General features: G+C 45.0%; 1 protein-coding gene across 5 annotated transcripts in view; it reads left to right on the forward strand.

The window, feature by feature from the left end:
* Positions 1-17,535, forward strand: part of MKNK1 (MAPK interacting serine/threonine kinase 1) — a 45,387-nt gene that overhangs the window by 20,750 nt on the left and 7,102 nt on the right. For all 5 annotated transcript variants that reach the window (XM_040231250.1, XM_040231254.1, XM_040231251.1 and 2 more), the window contains 6 exons: positions 782-883; positions 3,357-3,454; positions 6,208-6,287; positions 8,172-8,245; positions 10,323-10,427; positions 13,730-13,785. In XM_040231250.1, coding sequence (XP_040087184.1) covers positions 782-883; positions 3,357-3,454; positions 6,208-6,287; positions 8,172-8,245; positions 10,323-10,427; positions 13,730-13,785 — 515 coding nt within the window. The remainder of the gene's footprint in view (positions 1-781; positions 884-3,356; positions 3,455-6,207; positions 6,288-8,171; positions 8,246-10,322; positions 10,428-13,729; positions 13,786-17,535) is intronic.

The raw sequence follows: 17,535 nt of genomic DNA on the forward strand, positions 1-17,535 counted from the left end.
TCTGGCCCTACCCTTTTCTGTCCAGTGTCTAAATGTCTGCCTCACAAATCCTCCCTTTAAGGTGGGGAGCCAGGTGCTTTCCAGGGAGAGATAATAATGTTTTTGTGAAATAACTGAATCCAGCAACACAGCATAGACCTGTTAACGACAGACGTCTGAGTGGACCGTGCCGGCATCCTCTGAAATAAGGAGCTAAGGAGGGAGAACGTGCTTCACAGGCCCTCAAGTCTATGCGCTTGGACATGAAGGAATTTAGGGCCACCCTCAAACCAAACCCCTGCCCTGTTGTACCTTCACAGAAGCAGTCTCCACTGAGGGCCTTTTGAATCCTTTGCACATCCACAGGGGTGTTACTGAACATGTCATTTCATTTGTATGGACTGCCCTCCCAAACTCATCCCCCTTTCTGCTTACCTCGCTGGGTCCTACCTTTCTGGTGCTGAGGCTGGAAGATGTCACAGGTAGGATTCTGCTTATGGATTCACTGCTCAGTTTGGGGGCACATCTAAATCCATGTGCTAATGAGCTTGGTTACAGCAGGCTTCTGCTAGCCTCTTTTAATCTAGCCCATCTGTCTGAATTCCTTTCCACAGTTAATGATCTCCTATAATGGTTCGCCTTTAGTTTTGCCTCCTGGGTCAAAACAGATCAATAGTCCTCACAGATATTTAAAAGCCATGAGTGTAGAGCTCCTGGGTCTCCCCCCTCCTCTTTCTTCTGGGTGAACTTATAGCTTGATCAGTCCAGTGATATTTCCCTTCTATCTCCTCTCTTCTCCCAGAGATGGGTAGCAGTGAACCCGTTCCCATTGCAGAAAGTGACAAGAGGAAGAAGAAGAAGCGGAAGGCCCGGGCCACTGATTCCTTGCCAGGAAAGTTTGAAGGTTGGTCACTCTCTTTGATCTCTTAGAGCTGGGTCGTTGACTCCCCAGGTATGCCAGCATCCTGGTAGCCCTGAGTATAGATTTCAGAGCCAGCTTCATGTTTCTCCATGTGATAGGCATGGAAGATAGGAGTGAGAGACATGAGCATAAAGAAAAAGCCACGTGAGGACACAGCAAGAAGGTGGCGTCTGTAAGCCTCATAGACCCCAAATCTGACAGCACCTCGAATCTTGGACTTATGGCCTCCAGAACTGTGCGAAAATGCATTTCTATGGTTTAAGCCACCCAGTCGGTGGTATCTAGATATGGCAGCGCCAGCTAATACACTTTTAAGCTGAGAAAATTTTTTTAAAAAGGCGAAAATGAGACGGTTTATAGAAAGGGGGTGACAGAGAGAGAGCACCAGGATGGGAAAAGCTCCCAGATGATGCACAGGCCTCCTCTGAATGGTCTGAGCCCTTCATCAGGGAACAGAAAGGCAGCCTGTCACAGTCGCATATGGAGCAAGGTCGCCTGGTATGTTTCAGCCCCTTTTCAGATGTAATCCTTCCCTCAGCTAGTCTTGGAGGAGCTGCTGAGAGGTGGAATAACCATGGCAGAGGAAGATGAAACATCAAAGGCCGTGGCTGCAAATGAAACTTAAATCTTCTAGGCAGTTCCTTGGCAGTCCAGTGGTTAGGACTCCGCACTTTCACTACTATGGCCTGGTCCCTAGTTGGGGAACTAAGATCCTGCAGGCCATGTGGCATGGCCAGACAAAAAGAAAGAAAGAAAGAAAGAGACGTAAACCTTCTATCAGTAGAGAATTCAGCTCCTAGAGATTGCAGCTATTTGTGCTGGATGACTCTGACTCCATTTGAAGAGTGCATGTTGTGTTCAGGGGACATGATCAGGTCATCAAACATTTTGAACACTGTGAGGCACTAGGCTCAGAGCTGGTCCTGTTATCACTGGGCACTAGATGGGATGAAGTGATTCATTGGACACCCCTGCAAGTCTCAGTCGTTATTCCTAGCAGTAACCAAGGAGTGACGGAGTGACCCCCAGCATCTACTTTCGTTTCTTTCATTGTGAGACTTGAAATAGCGTCCCTGTATGGTCCCTCTTTCCAGCACTGCAGACATAACTAGTGAATTGATTGTTTTGTAGAGTGGTCCTAAAACAAACCCTTTATAAGTCAGGAATATTGGACTTCCAGCCACCAACCTGTCCTGACATGTGCAGGGGCTACTATCCAAGTATCCATTGTGAGAGAAGCATGTCATTTAAAATAGAAACAGCTGTAAGACCAAACAGTGACGGAACCAAGAAGGTGCTTGGTGTAAGGTTTTGTCTATTTGTGTTTAACAATAATGTGTGTATGGCAGAGGGGGCGAAGGTGGGGAATGAACAAAAGTCTCATGGGTTTTAGAGTAGTTTCCAAATCAACAGGTCTTTCTCTTTCAATGAACGAGAGAGTATTTCCTGTTATGCACAGATGACTTGTGCAATTATGGAGTTTCTCATAACTAAGTGATAAAATCTAATTTCATGGTTAACAGTATTCTGTGGGTTTTAATGCTAGGCTACCTTTAGAGGAAAAAGGTGAAGAACAGTAGCCAAGGGAGGAAGAGGTCAGCTCAGCAGAGGCCTTGATGGAGCTGTGGCTTCCTTTGGAAGGGGTTCAGAGAGCGTGTGCTCTTTGTGAGCCTGGGAGATCACCTAAATATACTTTTGACCCAGGGCTATTGCTGTGTTAGAATTGCTCTGACTCAGCACTCTAAAAACCTCTAGGCATCCGTTTGTATCTTACTTCTCTCTCCTGTTTCCTGTGGGCAACTGCTGGAAACTTCTCAGAAATCTCCAGTGACTTCCACTATGTGTGGTATAAGATGAAGCATTGCTTTATTCCCCTTTGTATCACCAGTTCCTAGCACTGGTCATGTGGTAGGTGCTCAACAAATGAGTGAGTGAATGAGTGATGTCCCTTCAGATCGCATCCCTTCTGTGAGGATCCCCCAGATCCACTGAGCAGATTTAACCTTCGCCTTCCCCTGCTCTTTTTTTTCTTACTGTGTTTCAGCCCTCTCTGGTTTATTCTGGGGTCACTTGTGTACATACCTGTCTGTCTTCCCCAGCAGACTGTGACTCTCGAAGGCCAAGGACTATATTTTATTCCTCACTCTGTCCCTATTGTGAGTCTGACAAGTTCTCTGGCACACAGTAGGTGCTTGGGAAGCATGTGCTGAATTGAACCCCCTCCACTGACCTCGTCTCTAAAATGAGGAACAAGACCCTGCGATGAGACCTGCTTGTCGTGAAGCTGAGTCCCAAGGCAGCCGGCAGCCCTAGTGGCCTTTCTCATCAACGAGCACTGCCAGCTCCTTGAGCGCCTGCGCTGTCAGACTGGGGAAGCCAAGTGACACAGCTCTTCTTTCCTTCTCTGCAGAGGGGTGACTCATCTTGTTACGCCTCTCCTCCATTTCACCTCTAGATGTGTACAAGCTGACCTCTGAACTGCTGGGCGAGGGAGCCAATGCCAAAGTTCAAGTTGCCGTGAGCCTGCAGAATGGCAACGAGTATGCTGTCAAAGTGAGTGTCTCATCTGGATGCCAGAATTTACTTTGCAGATAGTGAGTCCCAGCTTGTCCTAAACCAGATACATTTTACATTTCACAGCATAGTGGCTTAATAAGAATGGGAGCTCCAAAGCTGTATTCACTGGATTCGGTGATTTCTCTACTTACTTGCTGTGTAACATTGGACAAGTTACTTAACCTTTCTGTCCCTCAGTTTCTTCATCTGTAGAGTGAGTGTAATAATAGAACTTATATGGTATTGTTGTGAGGTTTAAATAAGTTAATATGTGTAAAGTGCTTAGGGCAGTGCCTCTGGTGAATGAAGTCAGCTTCAGAAAACAGTCAGATTTGGAATTAGAAGCCCTGTCTGAATCTCTTTTTTGACAAACTACTACTATTTCACTTGGGACAAGTCACTGAACCTCTTTGAGTCTCAGTTCTCACATTTCTAGAATGAAGATAATTATACCAACCCTTCCAATCTCATGGAGTGGTTATGAAGATGGAAACAAAAATGAACTGGTAGAGGTAGAAACATTTCACAGTTTACAAGATGCTGTACAAGTGATGTACAACAGAGTGTTGACAAGGACTAAGTGCTCAGCTTTGGGGCACGAGAAGTATTTTCCAGCTACATGACCTCGGAGTGGCTTACCTCGCCCCTCTGCTCTTCTGTTTGCTGACGCTACATGAAAGAAGGGTTGGATCTAAAGCAGTGGTTCTCAAAGTATGGCCCCTGCATTATCAGCATCAGCACAACTTGATGATCTGGGAACTTGTTAGAGACACAAATTATCTGACTCCATCCTAGACCTGCTGAATCAGAAGCTTGGGGCAGGCCCCAGCAACGTTAATTTGAACCATCCCGGTGATTCTGGTGCACACCAAAGTTTTCAAGACATCTGCCTGAGCCAGCAGCTCTGATCGCTGCTTCAAATGGGTAAACCCAGCCAAACTAGCTTCTGAAAGACATGTTTCTCCTTTTAACCACATGGTCATAGTCCCAGATGGATTTATAAAGGAGTACACTTTTGCTAAGCCACAGCCCTTTTTGCTGGAGTGTTGCTTCATGTGGTGGCAAAAGCATTACCTTGATTCCTTGTCCTAAACAGATCAGTATAAATTTCAAGTAATTTTTTAAAATATGCCTAAGTGGGTAAATGTAAATGGATTGTCAAATATTTAATACCTTTGTGGATGACAGAACTACTTCTTCGAGGCTGCCCTTCCTCCATGCTCCCTGGCATCTTTGGGCAAATATCAGACCTAGGCGGGGCAATGCTTCAGTTTCAGCAATGCTGCCCATGTCTCACAGCTCTCCTGTTCTTTGAAAGTGCCCCAGATGTGGGCTACTTCTCCAGCCTGGCTCCACTATACTTGATCTTATTAGGGCTTTGCATAATAGCCATCCAACTGATGAATCCTAGAGTCTTACTCTTGGAATGGAATTTCAAGATAACCTGGTCCTCAGCCTCCCTTGTAACTCCTCATAGTTTTCCATGTTTTGCACACCCCTGCAATCTCTGGTAGCAAGAGCTGTTTGCCTCCTCAGAGAAAATCGTGCCATCCAACTATGCTGGATAGTTGCCTGCTGGGTGCTGGATAGTTGCCTGCTGGGAATTTCTTTCTAACTTTGATCTGCCTGATGAACGAACAAGCTGAATAGCTTCTGTGCCCCAGAACCACACCTCTCTGACAGCTCAGAACTGGAGTCCATCGGTCTACTAACCAACTTGGACTTATTTAGAAAATTACACTTGGTTGTAGATGTGTGTGCTGCTACATATTGGAGACACTTGAAGTGTCTTTGGTGACAGTCTTGGGATGAAGGACCCAGATGTCTGCCCACCCCACACATGGGACTGCCAGACAGTGCCAGCTCTGCAGAAGACTTGCTCACAGGCTCTACCTGCAGTGGTTTGGGGCTCTGGATGGGTCTGTAGAGATGTGCAGAGTAAGCCAGTCCCCACATAACCCCCCTGCTCATGTGTTGGCTGGCCCATTCCTTCAGTCACTACTTGCCAAGCATCTCCAGGTATACGTGGGGAGGGGGAGCAGCTCACAGCATCATTGGAGAGACAGAGCCTCCAGGTTCTCTGAGCAAAGTTGTGTAGGATATAAGCGGATGTTGGACAGCGAGGGCTTTAGAAGCAGCTATGGGCTTGAATGGCAGCCCTGCCACTTAGCAGAGCTGTGGGCAAAATGCGTTACCTTTGCCTGTTCTTTCGGGATTGTGTTGTAAGGATTAACTGAGATTATGTACCTAAATGACTTCATACAGTGCTTGCCAAAGGGTAAGTTCTCAGAAGAATTGCAGAAGCGGCATCTGAGCTGGGTGTTGGAGCTTTATTTCCTCTTCACTGTATCCCTTATCCCCTTGCTCTTCCTCCAGCACTAGAAGATCCTTCAGTAGAGCTTGTAAGTTCTTAGCCTTGAGGCAGAGAGAGATGCCTTCAGCATAGGAGCTTGGAAGAGCTGGTTCTTTGTCTTGCTGGCTGCCTCAGTCTCCCTGGCTGCTGGGGTAGTGCCCTCACAGGCTTCGATGGCGATGTACTTGGCCAGAGTCAAACAGGTGGGCTAGAAGGTCCTGGGGCCAGTCTGTTGCTTTGCTGACAGAACCACAGTGCCTGCATCGCCATGGCCTACTCCAGACTTGTGCTTGACACTGGATTTGGGCTGAATTTGGCCTTGCACTCTGCCAGAGGGCACCTGTTGGGAGTGTTTTGACCAAGTAGGTGTATATGACAGGTTTTATTTTTCACACAGATCATCGAAAAACAAGCAGGGCACAGTCGGAGCAGGGTGTTTCGGGAGGTGGAGACGCTCTATCAGTGTCAAGGAAACAAGTGAGTATAGTGTTGGGTGACTTGCTGCTTCTCTTGGGGGGATGGTTGGCTGCAGAAAAGGAAGTTGTTTCTCACCATCTCCCAACCCCAGCAGTTAGCTCTTGCTCCTTCCCCCACAACTGTATATAACTCCTTCCATCTTACAATTTTTAAAAGAGAAAGAGAGAGAAGCAGCAGCAGCAAAGAAGCTTGTCTTCTGTGTAGGCTGAAGTACTATACATACCAGGAATTTAGGCAAATTAGAAGAGCAAGCAATCTGAATCAGTGGCTGCTTGGGAAAAAAAATAGGTTTTATTTCTTGCAAGCACCTGTAGAAAGTAGGTTGAGTGTTGCCTAGTAGAAATCTATATGGACCTGCTTTAATAAATTGATGAGGATGATAATAACTGTGAAGACTATTTGTGCTGTTTTCTTTCTCTAGCATATTTACATGTGTGCAGCTACTACTAGGGCTTCCCTCATAGCTCAGTTGGTAAAGAATCCACCTATAATGCAGGAGAATATCTGGGTCGGGAAGATCCGCTGGAGAAGGGATAGGCTACCCACTCCAGTATTCTTGGGCTTCCTTTGTGGTTTACCTGGTAGAGAATCTGCCTGCAATGCAGGAGACCTGGGTTCAATCCCTGGGTTGGGAAGATCCCCTGGAGAAGGGAAAGATTACCCACTCCAGTATTCTGGCCTAGAGAATTCCGTGGACTATACAGTCCATGGGGTTGCAAAGAGTTGGACATGACTGAGCAACTTTGACTTTCAGCTACTACTAAGGGTCCTGAAACCTTGTTTAACACTCTTGGCTTGATAACTGGGCCAAGGTGTTCTCTAGCCCCGTCTTATTCTGCTCACCACCAGCTCCGAATGAGTGGCTCTCCCACTGTGGCTTTAAATCAGGGTCACCTCTAAGACTCCGCTTCCTGCTCTCTCCTGTCATGGCAGGGTCAGCAGGGAGCCAGTGGCCGGTATTGATGGCTTTGTCATTAAGCTTGGAAGAAGGGGGCTGCTGTTGATTTAACTCCAGGCACTGCCTCTACAATCTTCTTTCAAATTAGGCCATTTTGGCCATCTTATTCGGACGCCTTTTTGCTAGTAAAAGCCCGATGTCTGTCCCAAAGTGGTCAGCATTTTTTTATGAGAGACAGATTTTTATTTTCAGCCCTGCAGCTTTTGAGTTCAGCATTACAGACTCTACTTGGTTTATTTCATTCTTTAAAAGAAAAAAAGCCCCCAACACCTCTGATATCCAGGCTGGTGGCTTCCCTACTGAGTTACAAGACGACCTTGTTGGCAGAGCGCAGTAATGCTCAGGCAGACAGAGAGTGCTCACCGGGGAAGGCCACAAGTGCTATGGTGGCGGGGAACGCGGCCGTTTCATTAAGTAGCGCTTAGCAGTTAGGGTCTAGCAGTGCCCACGTTAGGCCCCAAGTCTATTTGACAGATGTTTCCATTTTCTCCAGGCAATGTAAATACTGCCCCGTGATTTATGGGCAAGAGGGAGGGCAAGTAATTATTTGCTGCTTGCCTCCAGGACACACACCTACTATTCAGTGTTATTAGCCGCAATTGCTTCCAGTCGGCTGCAGATTTTATTCAGTTTAATGTGACCGGGACTTTTTTTATAACTCTACCTAGTGGGTTTTAGGGTTGGGGTTTGACAGCACAGACTTGGTGAAAACACCAGAGACTAAACATTATGGAAAGATAAGGTGACCTGAATCTTGCTAACACTGTTGGCTGCTTCTTAAACCTGGGTCTTTAATAAGCATTCTGATTTCAAGTTGATTTCTGCCCGTTACAGAGCATCTGTGTTTTTTTGGTCTATTTAAAAGTGAGCTTCAATCTATAATACCATTTTCCCTTCTTTTTTCCTCCTATTTTTCCCTATTTAAGGCACATTTTGGAGCTGATTGAGTTCTTTGAAGACGACACAAGGTTTTACTTGGTCTTTGAGAAATTGCAAGGAGGTACTTACTGTTGAGCGTGTGTTCGGACTTCTGATTAAGACCCAGGGTAGTGATCATCCATCATGAATCCCAGAGACTTCTAAAATGAGTCAAGCTAATAAAAAGGATGAAGGACTTAAAACTGCCCTTGATTTGGGAGAAGGGAGGCCGGAGGGAAGGATGATAATTAGCATTTTGCAGGACTTAGAATGTCATTGGTATGTACATTCTATAAATGCCTTCTCATTATAATAGGGCTCATATATAGATATATTTCATCATCAATTTATCAATCCATTGTTTTGACATTTCACTATTTAATGGAACTAATTATGGGGCAGAAGCTTTTACATACACTGTGAAGTCCAAAAAGGCTCACCAGAGGAGAGGAGGGACACATTGTTTAGGACACAGACCAGGATAGAAAGGAGGCCTGAGAAGTGCCGTCCTGCAGATGGAAAGATGCCATTCTCTACCACCACTGCTACTGCCTTTACCCACACACATGATCGCTGGAATATAAGTTGGTTTTCTGACATAGAGAAGCCCCTTCCCTCCCTATCACTCGCCCATCCCTAGGTCACATTTGCAAGGTGAAGGTTAAGGAGGATGTCTGGAGCGGAGTGGAGGTCTACACGGGGAGGGGCTAATGGTTAAGGGAGCTCCGTCTCTTACTAGCTATGTGACCTTGAGCAAGTCATCTAAACTTTCTAAATGGTACTCTCTGTAATCTGTAAATAGCGGAAATGACAGCTCCTACCTCCTTGGAATGCTGTCAAGATTAAATGCGATAATTCATGTGAAATGCTTAGCTCAGTGCCCAGTGGACACTAAAGGTTTAATAAATGTCAGCTGTTAATATTATTAAAAACAATTGGGTGTACTGGAGACTATTATAGACATGTACTCTTCACCTTCCCTTTTAACAAATTTGGAAGCAAGACTTGAGCAATCCCAAGACTTAACCTAGAGCCAGTTTTCTCAGAATGTTCCACAGTGTATTGGGATCCTTTGATTGTTTACTCTGGCAAGTGAAAGATCTTTCATCCTCTTCCCACATCAAAAGCCAGAGATAATAAGTAAACATGTGCCATTTGTAGGACACAGAGACAGCACCTTCAGGCCAGAAATTCTGGCTTCCAGTGGTGAGCACAGACCACATGGAACCAAGCCATATGCTCATGCCTGTGTGCGCCCTGCTTCACCCAGAGACACTAGCACTGTGAATTACCTGTTCTGAGATGCTTGATGCAGCCGGGTTCATCTGTAGCCATATCACTCAGAGCACAGCTCTACTGAGGCCAGACTCAGTGGGTAAAAAAGAATGATTGGTTGGCTCAGGGAATCCTATCCCCGCAGCAGTCAAACCACAAGTCCTACTGAGGAGAGGTCTGCACAGGCTCCGGGGCCAGACTTACTGGGCTCGAGTCCTGATGACGCCACCATTTACTGATACATGGTCTGGAACAAGTTGCTTAACCTTTCTTGGCTTCAGGTTAGTGAGGATTACTCTGTTTTGTACATTATGTCCAGTTGCAGTGAGGATAAGATAATCTATTTTTAATATATCACATAGTGCTTGGTACAGAGCAACTACTCAATAAATATCAGCCATTGCCAACAAAATAACAGCAACAACAATAATAATAATAATAAATGGGAAATTTCAGGAGAGAAAGCAGTTTTTTCCCTTTTTCTAGACCTTTACACAACCAGTAGAGGTGTGGCATTTCCACCTGAAGGACTGTGCTCTTGTTTGGACCTGAGCTCAGATGCAAGGGAGGAAAAGTTCCTCTAGAGAGGCCCCCAGCCCCAGGTGGAGTCACTTTTAGTTCTTTTCAATTTCAGAAGCCAGATCTGCCCCACATCTGCCCTTCTACACTCATCATAAACAGGTGCAGAAGATAGTTGTCCAGTTCTGTTCAGTCCAGTTTTGTGCTGGTACCTGGTCTGTGCCAGATACCACACTGGTGCTGGACATTCAGTGATGAGTAAGCCTGTGTCCCCACTTGAAACTTTTGAAAACTTGGCCTCTGAGAAAGTACTACTCTTCCTAGAGCCTGAAAAGACAGTCCTCTCTGCCCCCTCTGCTCTTCAGGCTCCATCCTGGCCCACATCCAGAAGCAAAAGCACTTCAATGAGCTAGAAGCCAGCCGAGTGGTGCGGGATGTCGCCGCCGCCCTTGACTTCCTGCACACTAAGGGTGAGCTGGGCCTTGGCCTTAGTGGGTGGGTTGGGCTGGTCGCCTCTGAGGGCCAAGGGAGAGGGGCAGCCCAGGTAGAAGGCTGGGAGCTGGTGCAGCTAGCAGGCACACCCACGACGGTGGCGGGGTCGGGCCAGGGTGGCTCCTGCACTTCTGATGGGGATGGCAGGTGGTTGTGGGGCTATGAAGCAGGCTAGGGGGACAGGAGAAAGAGCAAGGAGAGGAAGAAATAGAGTTCATGTGGAACAAGGGGTGTCTGAGTGTGTGTATGTGAATGGTCTTTTCCTTTACTAATGAAGAATACAAAAGTCATGCATAGGACAACCTAGATTCTAGGATGAATATTTGGGTATTTTTCAGTCTAGTGTTTTAAAATATATCACCCGTATCTCTTTTTTCAAAATTGGCATGGTAGTATGTGTGTAGTTTTATATCTTGTTCACAATAAATGGGAAATGCATTTTTCTATTAACATGGTAAGTTGGAGGTATCTGTTGAACAGTGATTGTGATGGTAAATAGCAGGCTACTGTTGTTTGAATTACACTTCAATGTATGGTTCCTTATCTAGAACTTTTGTAGTCAATTAAATATTTTTGCACATTATATGTTTTCACATTTCTGGAAATATGTTTACTATCACATACATTTGAAAACTTGCCTAACAGCAATACCATGGCAAAAATGAATTCTGGCTTCACCTTTTTTTTTTACCAGCTCTGTGCTCTCCCAGTAACAGTGGCTCCCTCCTAGAGCTGTGGTGAGAATTAAGAGAGATCATAATGATATCATCAACAGTAGCTAACACTTACGTAGCACTTGTTATGTGCCAGGCACTGTCCTAAGTCTTTTATATATCGATTCGCTTACATAATTGTATGTCTCTTGTGTGTGTGTTGTATACATGTAACAGTGGAGCACAGTGACTGGCACATAGTAGTTCTTCAAAAATATTTCCTCCACCCTCCACCCCCCACCAGGCAGGCAGCATTTTTCCTCCTTATACTAATTCCCTTAAAGAAAAGTATCCTGCCTTCTGGGGGTGGGGGTGGAGCGCATACTTTGAGGCTTAGTTCGCTCCTTTCACTTTTGTGACATTGGCCAGGCTCACTGGTCAGGAGTGCTTAGGGCCACTTGCAGGCATGATGCTCCTGCATCCTGCTTTGTGCCAGTGATACAGTGCAGCTGGTGAGGCGTGTGCAGGAGGGGAGGCTCACTGATCCACCTCACTTCCTCCAGGGCCTGAAGAAAGTGCTCCATGCCCACACTAGGGGCCTGACTTGCACATGGGATGAAAATTCCTAGAAGGGGGCCTCTGTACTTTGCACAGCATGATGAATAGCAGTAGGTCTGTTTCTGAAAGCTGGGATGCATGTACGTAACACCTGCCTGACAGAGATTTACAACTGCTCTCCAAGCAGCCTCGGTAGATTGCAAAAACTGGGTCACACTTTTTATAATATCCATACCTTGGAGGGGGGTAAAGGTGGTTTTATTTCTTATTTATTTATTTATTTTCACCAGAATGCACTACAGGGACCAGAGGCTAGTGGTGTCTTAGGAGTTCTGAGGTGAGCTGGTTAACATCTAGATGGCCAGCTGCCCATGTGACTAGAAGTTGGAGGGGATGAAAAACGATTTGCAGCTGAACTTGGCTGTTTTCTAAATAACTTCACACCTGAAAGATGAATTGGGCTAGAATGGGTCAGCCTGAAACAAGTTCCCATACTTTTAAATACTGGACACAGTGCAGCTCAACCTGTGGGAAATGAACTGAAGCAGCTCGATGGCCAGTGTGCTCACCGAGGCAGGCCCATTATTATGGCCTGACTCTTAGTTCTCAGACCGGGGGATGACGGGGCCACAGGCATCTATTTGAAGAGTAAGGCTCCATGTGTGGCTTGTGATCCTTCTGTGGGAGCACTTGCTGTAATGGAAAATATCTTTCACTTTTAGTGCAGCAAGCTGCAGCCTGGCTCAATTTGTGCAGCCTGGACTGAGTTGCTCTGGGTTCTCATTCAATTAGGTGACTGATGAAGTTACTTAGGCTGCTGGAGCTCAGGTTCTTCCTCCCTAGTGAAGAGCGTCTGGTGGGCTGGGCCTCTGCCTCCTGCCAGTGAGCCAGAGGGCTGCCAGTGAAGTTGATCAGCAAGGGAGGTATAGTGAAGCAGAGTCTGCTATTCTCCATTATTCCATGAATCCTCTGCTGCTTCCCAGTACTTCCAAGCAGTAGCTGTTGGACTTTTACTTATTTTACAGCTCTTCTATCTCTGCACCATACACTCTGCAGGAGGAAGAAGGATGGGAGGTTTCTGAGTCCACCACTAGAACACCATGGCCATGAGTCTTTGTCAGTGTCTTTGGTTAGAATGTGGTTTACCCCCAGATGCCTTGTTGGCCAAGTCAGCAGCTTTTAATGCCTCGTGTAAGCTGCTACCTGCAGTCTCCTTCAAGGAGGTCTAACCAAATGCAGGGATTGTTGTCGTTTAGTCCCTAAGTCACGTCCTACTCCTTTTTGACCCCATGGACTAGCCCACCAGGCTCTGTCCATGGTCTTATTCAGGCAGGAATACTGGAGTGGGTTGTTGTTTCCTTCTCCAGGGGGAATCTTCCCGAGGGATTGAACCCACATCTGCTGCATTGGCAGGCGGATTCTTTCCACTGAACCACCAGGGAAGCCCAAAATACAGGGGAGGTTCTTAAGAACAGCACCCTTGGGCCAAAGCAGTCCTTGCTGACCTTCTGATAGGACTGCCTTATACATGCAGAGTAAGTAAGAAGGGAGTCAGACAACCTTTGGGAGATTTGTTAACTAACTCTCAATTCTCTCAATATTCAGGGAGTCCTACTGAAGGAATCTTTTTTTTTTTTAAGTTGGCCACACAAGAAGAAATGAGGTAAAGTAGTTCCAGCCCCCTGAGATGCTCTTAAACAAGACACTAGTTATTTCTTCACTGCTGTTCCAAGCAGGGCTGTTTGGAGGGCTCTTTGCTCTGGTTCGTATTAGGCTGCTTACTCTGAGTTGGCAGTGCAGTGCTGAGAGGTGGGCTGGCTGGGATTCATTTAGCCCTTCTTATCCCTGCTAGACTTCTAAAGCTTCTGCTTCAGAAGAACTTGCAGAATCAACTGGGCTTTCTGTTTGTGTCTCTGGTTACTTCTGCCTCCTGTAGCTCGTTGATTTTTTAATGTACCATAATTGGGAATTAATCTGCGAACAACAGCATTTGGAAAAATTAATTGTGTGTGGAATGTTTGATAATTGTGTGTATATGTTAACCATTTCTTTGTTCTTTGTCATTTCAGGCATTGCTCATCGTGATCTGAAGCCAGAAAATATACTTTGTGAATCTCCAGAAAAGGTACGTGGGGCCTGATTTGGGGTGTCACAGTTGACACAGAGGCAGGGAAGCCATCCTTACTTTCAGTGTATATCATCAGCAGCTCTCTCAGCCTCAGTTGAACTGACTGTTAGTCTTATCCTAATGTATAGTGTTTCTGCCTCCCAGGCAGGGCTAGTCCTGGGCTAGTTCTGTGTTCTTTATGAGCAGATTGTCGTAAACCTAAGAATTTGTAAAATATATGAGACCTGCACACAGTGATTGTTTTCTAGTCCACTGCACCTACATTTAGAGCAGTAGATGTGAGTCAAACAACAATTCGATCTTACATCAAGCAAATCTCTGCTTGTGAATGCTGTTTATGTTACAGAATGTATGCCTGCTATCGTCTACCACTACAGGCTGTAGTTAGGAAGCAAGTTCTTAAAAAGGGTTTCTGCTTCCATTTTTATTTCCAAAGGTACCCATTAAAAAGGTGACATTTATACTTGGTGTTGAACAAATGCAACCTATTTTTTTTAAACGATTGGATGTATTTACCTGTTTTGGCTGTGCTGGGTCTTCGTTGTGGCTCACGGGCTTGGTAGTCTGCCGTGCATGGGCTTAGTTGCTCCACTGCATATGGGATCTTAGTTTCTGGACCAGGAATTGAACCCATGTTCATTTGCAGGCAGATTCTTAACCACTGGACCACAAAGGAAGTCCCCAAAAGCACCCTATTTTAATCTTTATCTTAAGCTGTTAGTAAATGGAAGTGTTTGCATTTCCATAAGCATGTGTGAATTTGACAGATTCTTTGTTAGGAGAGTCTAAGCACGGGTTATTTTGATGGCCCACATTCCTAGCTCTGTGTGTATACATGTACATGTGCCTGATACATGTGTCTTGTTATGGATTCGGAGAGAGCTCATAAATAAGGAATGACTGTCAGGGAACATGTGAATCAGCCTGCTACTACAACGCTTTTGTGGGAGATAGAAATATATTCACTCAAATAAGAGCTTGTGGCTTCCTGTCCATAGCTCTGGCATAAAACTATAATTTATCATGATTATCATTATGGTTGATATTAATAATTACATTTAACATTTTTTGAGCACTTACATTGTGCCAGGCGCTTACACTTACTTCATCTAGTTTTTATAAAATCTCATGAGGTAGATACTATTATTTTCATTTTATGAGGATGAGGAAACTGAAGTTTAGATAGAGTAAGAAATTGTCCAAAGTCACTCAGTTGATAAGTAGCAGAAATTAAAACTTGGAGAAGGGAATGGCAACCCACCCCAATATTCTTGCCTGAAAAATTCAATGAACAGAGAAGCCTAGTGGGCTATAGTCCATGGGGTCACGAAGAATCAGACATGACTAAGCAACTAATGCTTTCAGAGATTAAAACTAAGGTAGTCTGATCCCGGACTCCACTGTTGCTCTGAACCACTCTGTCATAGCACCTCTGATTCACAGTGTACTTTCGTGTCCTTTGTTTCATTTGATCTTCATGACACAGGTTTGTTGCCCCTTTTTGTGGTTGAAAAATGAAAATTAAAAGAGACTAAGTGTCAAATGACATCATCAAGAAAGTGAAAAAGCAACCCACAAATGGGAGAAAATTTTGCAAATCACATATCTGATAAAGATTTAATATCCAAAATATGTAAAGAACTTCTAAAACTCAACATAATTAAAAAATTAGCAAAGAACTTGAAAAGACATTTCTCCAAAGAAGGTATACAAATGGCCAGTAAGAAAAGATGTTCAACATCCTTAGTCATCAGTTCAGTTTAGTCGCTCAGTTGTGCCCGACTCTTTGTGACCCCATGAATCGCAGCACGCCAGGCCTCCCTGTCCATCACCAACTCCCAGAGTTCACTCAAACTCATGGCCATTGAGTCGGTGATGCCATCCAGCCATCCCATCCTCTGTCGTCCCCTTCTCCTCCTGCCCCCAATCCCTCCCAGCATCAGGGTCTTTTCCAATGAGTCAACTCTTTGTATGAGGTGGCCAAAGTATTGGAGTTTCAGCTTCAGTATCAGTCCTTCCAATGAACACCCAGGACTGGTCTCCTTTAGGATGGACTGGTTGGATCTCCTTGCAGTCCAGAGGACTCTCAAGAGTCTTCTCCAACACCACAGTTCAGAAGCATCAATTCTTCGGCGCTCAGCTTTCTTCACAGTCCAACTCTCACATCCATACATGACCACTGGAAAAACCATAGCCTTGACTAGATGGACCTTTGTTGGCAAAGTAATATCTCTGCTTTTCAATATGCTATCTAAGTTGGTCATTACTTTCCTTCCAAGAAGTAAGTGTCTTTTAATTTCATGGCTGCAATCACCATCTGCAGTGATTTTGGAGCCCAAAAAAATAAAGACTGACACTGTTTCCACTGTTTCCCCATCTATTTCCCATGAAGTGATGGGACCGGATGCCATGATCTTCATTTTCTGAATGTGGAGCTTTAAGCCAACTTTTTCACTCTCCTCTTTCACTTTCATCAAGAGGCTTTTTAGTTCCTCTTCACTTTCTGCCATAAGGGTGGTGTCATCTGCATATCTGAGGTTATTGATATTTCTCCCGGCAATCTTGATTCCAGCTTGTGCTTCTTCTAACCCTTAGTCATCAGGGAAATGCAAATCAAAACCACAGTGAGATACCACCTCCCATCTTCTAGGATGGTTATAATACAGAAAACAGAAAATAAAAAGTGTTGATGAGATGCCACCTAAGAGGTAAACAAAACCAGTTAAGCCACCTCTCCTACCTGACTCCTGGACACACCCCTACTTTCACCCCATTAAGTAACAAGCTCACCATGCCCTTGGGGGTGAGTAAACCAGGGAATTTGTTTGTTTTTGCTCCCCCTTGCTGCAGCAAGGACCCCCATAAAGCCTTGCCTGATATTGATGAGGATGTAGGGAAACTGGAATTCTTGCCCATTGCTGGTGAGAGTGTAAAATGGTGTAACCACTGTGAAAAAGTTTGGCAGTTCCTCAAAAAGCTAAGCATAGCATTACCGTAACACTCAGCAATTTCACACCTGTGTATATACCTAAAAGGGTTAAAAACAGAGACTTGAACACCAGTGTTCATAGCAGCACTAATCACAATAGGCAGAGCTGGAAACCATCCAAGTGCCCATCAACAGATGAATGGGTGAACAAAATGTGGTATATCCATACAATTGGAATATTGTTCACCCATAAAACGGAATGATATTCTGACACATGCTACCACTTGGATGAACCATCTGGACACAAAAGGACAAATTTTGTGTGATTCTATTTAATGAAATATCTGGAATAGGCAAATTCATAGAGACAGAAAGTAGGTTAGATGTTACTAGGGCTGGAGAGAGGGGGAATAAGTTATTGCTTAATGGGTACAGAGTTTCAGTTTGAAGTGATGTGACAGTTTTGGAAAGACACTGGTAATGGCTGCACAACAGTATGAGTGTAATTAATGCTGCTGCTGCTGCTGCTGCTAAGTCACTTTAGTCGTGTCCGACTCTGTGCGACCCCATAGATGGCAGCCCACCAGGCTCCCCTGTCCCTGGGATTCTCCAGACAAGAATACTGAATTGTAAACTTAAAAATAGTTAAAATTTATGTTATATATATTGGGTTGGCCACAAAATTCATTTAACCCAAATGAACTTCATGGCCAACCCAGTATTTTAGCCACAAGAGGAGCTAAGTGAAAAGGAAAAGAGCAAAGGTAGACTCTAAGGGAGAGCCAGGGAAGGGACGGAGGAAGGCGCAGCAGGCAAAC

The sequence above is a fragment of the Oryx dammah genome, unplaced genomic scaffold, assembly GCF_014754425.2.
Source record: "Oryx dammah isolate SB20612 unplaced genomic scaffold, SCBI_Odam_1.1 HiC_scaffold_28, whole genome shotgun sequence".
Lineage (NCBI taxonomy): Eukaryota > Metazoa > Chordata > Mammalia > Artiodactyla > Bovidae > Oryx > Oryx dammah.